The following is a 4,633-nucleotide window of genomic DNA, read 5'->3' on the forward strand; positions in this document are numbered from 1 at the left end:
TCATATGTCTTACTGCACAGACTTTGTGAAAGTGGGGTGTTGGACTGACTGGCAGGGTGTTGTATTTGATAATCAGAGCAAGAAAATAAGAGAGGAAACAAAACTTACCGGTAAGACTGACATGAAATGTACTTGCAACGGTGGATAACCTAATTGGAGCTGGTGATGTGAAAGATTTGATTTCGAACAGTTGCTTCCCAGAAGGCTTCTCGATTTCAATCTGCAATATAATTAATTTTGCAGTTAATATGTATAACAATAAAATTAAAAATCTACAACAAAAATCAGAATAGTAAGGGCATGTACAAGACTTGGAAGTTGTAGCAATTTACTGTACCACATATTACAGACAATGAATACAAAACCTTTGCAATAAGTTAATCGTGTATTTCTAAATTTTACATAGAAATTTCAACCAGTTTATTGATTTACCCAGTTGCCCTGAAACTTACTGTAGCTAAGTTTTTATCTTAGTAAAAAATAAAGGCTGAAATATATTTTCACAAAAATGTCAAGGTGTTATTCCACGCTTATTTTTACAAGCTCTTTTTAATATTTTCAAATTTCTTGATATATTAGCGATTTTTTTATTTCACGACGTACGTACGTTATAGTATTTCATAAACCTTATGCTCTTTGCTACAAAAACTAATTTACGCCTAGGTTATTAATACTTTCCTAGGTTTACGCTCATTCACACCATTTTTTTTCGTTTTTGTAAGTTTAGTCCCCTGTTTAATAGTATCTGAAATTATCTATCTGGTTCAAAGTTCCAATCAAAAATGCACAGAAATTACATTTTATTAAAAAGATGTTGTTTTTAACTTTTTATTTAATTGGCACCTTAATAAGTATGGCCATATGTCTATAGTGTCACTGAAAGATTTAATATCTTTAAGCAGATATCCATAAATTTATTTTTGTGTTACTGCATACTTTATTTGAGGTTTTGCACTTTTGATATTTACGGAATTCGCCAATGGCACATCATACATTGAAAAATATTAATTGTCTTGCTAACTTGTATATCATCTTTATTTATATATTAACCACCAAAGGCCCATTTTAGAAATATCCCATTTTCTGTCGACTTGTGGCTTCTCAAAATTTGTACTGCGATTGATGACTGAGGACAAGACCTAGTGGAGTTATGCTTGGTATCGTTCGGTAGCCCAATTTATTAATTTCTAAATCTTTGGGCACCTTTTCTGACAAACTTGTCTTTGAGAGTTTGCGTTTAAATGTAGGGCTATACCTTGGCTATACCGGCCCTGCTTGTTACGTACTGATTCCGTTGGTATGCATCACTGGATAAAAATCTCATGATTTAGTGATATTGCAGGTTCTTTGGTTGGATAACATCAATTTTTATGCAGTGATAGAGACACTTATTGGCGAAAAATAAAACATTATAACTTAACAAAAAAGTGAATTCTATGTGAGATTTTTTCATTCTCTATAATATGGGAGAAAACTGTTACGAAACTGGTTTGGTTAACACAATTATCGAAGGTTTTCTCAGAGGTGATCTTTTTTAAATAAAGAAATGAGATGATAGTATCTCTAATGAGTGAAGGGGTCATCTTGTGGTGACTTGGTACAACGATCAATTTATAATTTTCAGTGCTTTGGAACAATTGAAAGAGAGAAATATACAAAGCAGCCATGAGAAAATAATACATTATTTTGATTGGTCACAATGTTATATCTTTATCTTCTTACCTGCGGATTATGAGGTCCAATTGTGGCTATGCCCTCCAATTTAATTTCCAAACCATGAAGAGTCATGGCCTCTCTAGAATCCCATGAAATTTCCATCGTTGTTGGTGCATATGCAGGTCCACCCAAAGACAAGATTTCAAAAAGTAGAATGGGCAAATTATTGCGAACTTTTGTCTTGATTTCCACAAATCTATTGGTTTTGTCAATCTTGATACTTTCAACCTGGAAAAAAAGCCCGTGTAAACATTAAATAACACCCATGGCGCAGTTACTTAGTGGTTATGACTTGTTTCACTTTCTTTGGCGGCAATTTAATATGGATGAGAAAATTTTACCATAGCCCAGGCTTAACCCCAGCCATGTGCGGACAATGGGGGCTGTTGGATGTTGCAGGGCGTTGCCTAGCAGAGCGAAGACTTTAATTGAGTCTGCGCAACTCAAAATGAGCATTAAATACTCTAGGATCCTCCATCCAAGTCATTGCCCCCCCTCGAAATAATAGACAGAATTTGCATATTTGTTCGCCGTTTTTATTTCCTATACTTTAAGTTCGTCCGTCCATCCGTCCGTTTTCCTGTAATTTTTTCTTTTGTTTTATTGATCGAGAATTAAATTTTTTACCTACCCCAAATACATCCCCATCTAAAATCTTGGTTGCAGTTTGAAAATTATTGGGTGAGAAATGATTATCTAAAAGCATTTTTAGCGACGGCGGGTTGCATCCATTCTTCTTGTCAAGAGTTGCTGTTATAGTGTTGTCAGCCGTTGCTAACACAAGATCGCACCAAGTGTCTCCGAAGGTTAATTTGCCGCTGCCAGACATTATATCCGTTCGTTTTCCACCTATAAAGTTTAAAATATTAATTTAAATGCAAAGATAGGGGGGTATTTCTTCCAGATCTCAACACAACAGGCATTCTGATGTTTGAAAGCAAAAGTGAAAAAACTTTTCTTACCTTTTACATCGTTTTCAATTTCTTTGAAAAAGTCCGTACTATCTATAATTTCGCTTCTTCTCGTTTCATCATCGAAAAAATAGATAGAATCCACAACTTGGCATATTATCAAGGTAAGCATAACTTTATTCAGCCATTGCAAAGCTGCCATCTTTAAAATGCCTAAAATGATAATTTTAAATGCGATGTTAAGGAAATATTGCAATAATTTACGAAAAGCTAACCAGTAAAATACATTATTTTGCTTTGCTTTTCGCGCATTTGCGCAAAAAAACCCAACTGAATACACGGTGGCATTTCAGCCTTTTTTTTTGGGGGGGGGGGGGGGGGGCTGTAATAATTTATGGAATACTTATAACCGATCAGGTATAAAAACAAAAGAACTAATGTTTGAACGGTTTAGATAATAGAAATACAAAACATCTGCTAAGACCAGCAAGTTTCGCGATTTTCACGATTTTTAAAGCTTTCTCCGAAATCTTTTGTTTTAAAATATTTTAAATAAAAAAAATCGTGAATTCTATATAACGTGAAAAAAATCGTATATTTCCCCTCCTTCCTCTATCCCTAACAAAGTACTAAATCACAATGAAAGTGGTGATGATTGAGAAAAAAAGTTACTGAAATAGACAATTGAGTTGTTTAATTGTATTTGAGGCCGTTTACGAAAATCTAAATATCCTAAAATGCGAAAGTTCGAGTTTCTTTTCCCACAATTCTCTTTAATCGTGACAGTGTGAAATTATCAAAAACATATGATTATTCGCAAAAGTCTTAAAATTCACGAACATTCTTTTCTTGCAAATTTTGTACCAGTTGAGTTATGTTTCATCAAATGTAAATAAACAATAAAAAACTGGGTTCTATTTCCTAAAAAATGTTTAGTTTGCTTGTCTTTGAAAAACACAGAAAAAAACTAGGTGTCTGCCTCTTTAGAATACTGTTAATTAGAGATTTTAATCCAGTTATCAACGGGAATATGTAGTTGAACGCTCGCATGTTACTGGAACATATTTACATGACGCTGCCTGTTGTTGAACAACCTTCCAACAAATGTCAGAAGAAGTGAAGCTTTTGGGTACTATTGCCAGTATGTTTTAGAAATATTTTTACGATAGGTCTATGGCACGATAGTTGAAATAATCTATATATTTATTTCCTTTTTTAATTATTTCTCATTGCTTCTGTTCATCATTTTTAATCTTCGGATTATGGTTCAATTTCTAACTCGCGTGATTACTAGTTCGGTCATTAGAGTCCCTTCAAATTTAGGCGATTGCGAGAGCGTTAGAATTTTCTTATTTGTTATTTTGTTTATTGTTTTAAACAGTATCGTAAATTGCTTGTAAATCATTCCTTTTTACGACATATCTTGTTTACATCTATATTTGTATACTCGTAATTACACGTAGCAGTGTATTAAAAAATCTTGATGATTCGAAATATTTGACGGAAACACGAAATTTTTAAAATGCACACGAATATCAAATGCGATATATTTTTATCCACTTTGTTGCGACAGGTAAATTTAAAGGACGAGCAAAGGCGACGGCGACCCCGTGAATTTTTCCACAGGTTAACGACTAGTAATTATATAATGGTCCTAATTTTCATAGCGTGATGTAACGGTGTTTGAAAGCTGCATCATAAACTGTATATGCCTTATACCCTAGAGTGATACATATATAATTGAGTTTTATATCCTTAGAGTATAACGGTTTTAAAGGTACAATGGTTTTATTGCTGAACAGCATATATTGTGAAATTGCAAGTTGCATATGGTTATTAACTTTAGTTGATACCTATAATAATAGCCGTATTTTAGCCATGTTTCAAAGTAACAGACAAGTCGTTACTTTGTGAGAATGCCTGGCAGAAATGCGATGGGTGAACCCGTCGATGTTGATGTGATCTTAACGAGACAATGTTGCACGATGCAATCCCTTGCAGGTAAA

The 4,633-nt window shown here is 33.8% G+C and overlaps 1 protein-coding gene across 1 annotated transcript; it reads right to left on the reverse strand.

The window, feature by feature from the left end:
* Positions 1-599: 599 nt before the first annotated feature.
* On the reverse strand, positions 600-2,804 carry LOC130624119 (uncharacterized). The gene is made up of 2 exons (XM_057439689.1): positions 2,679-2,804; positions 600-2,565 (listed from the first exon to the last, which is right to left on the reverse strand). Exons 1-2 carry the CDS (start codon positions 2,797-2,799, stop codon positions 2,267-2,269), a joined length of 420 nt encoding a protein of 139 aa, XP_057295672.1. The 5' UTR covers positions 2,800-2,804; the 3' UTR covers positions 600-2,266.
* Positions 2,805-4,633: the final 1,829 nt, after the last annotated feature.

Source organism: Hydractinia symbiolongicarpus, chromosome 13 (genome assembly GCF_029227915.1).
Source record: "Hydractinia symbiolongicarpus strain clone_291-10 chromosome 13, HSymV2.1, whole genome shotgun sequence".
NCBI classification, from domain to species: Eukaryota; Metazoa; Cnidaria; class Hydrozoa; order Anthoathecata; family Hydractiniidae; genus Hydractinia; species Hydractinia symbiolongicarpus.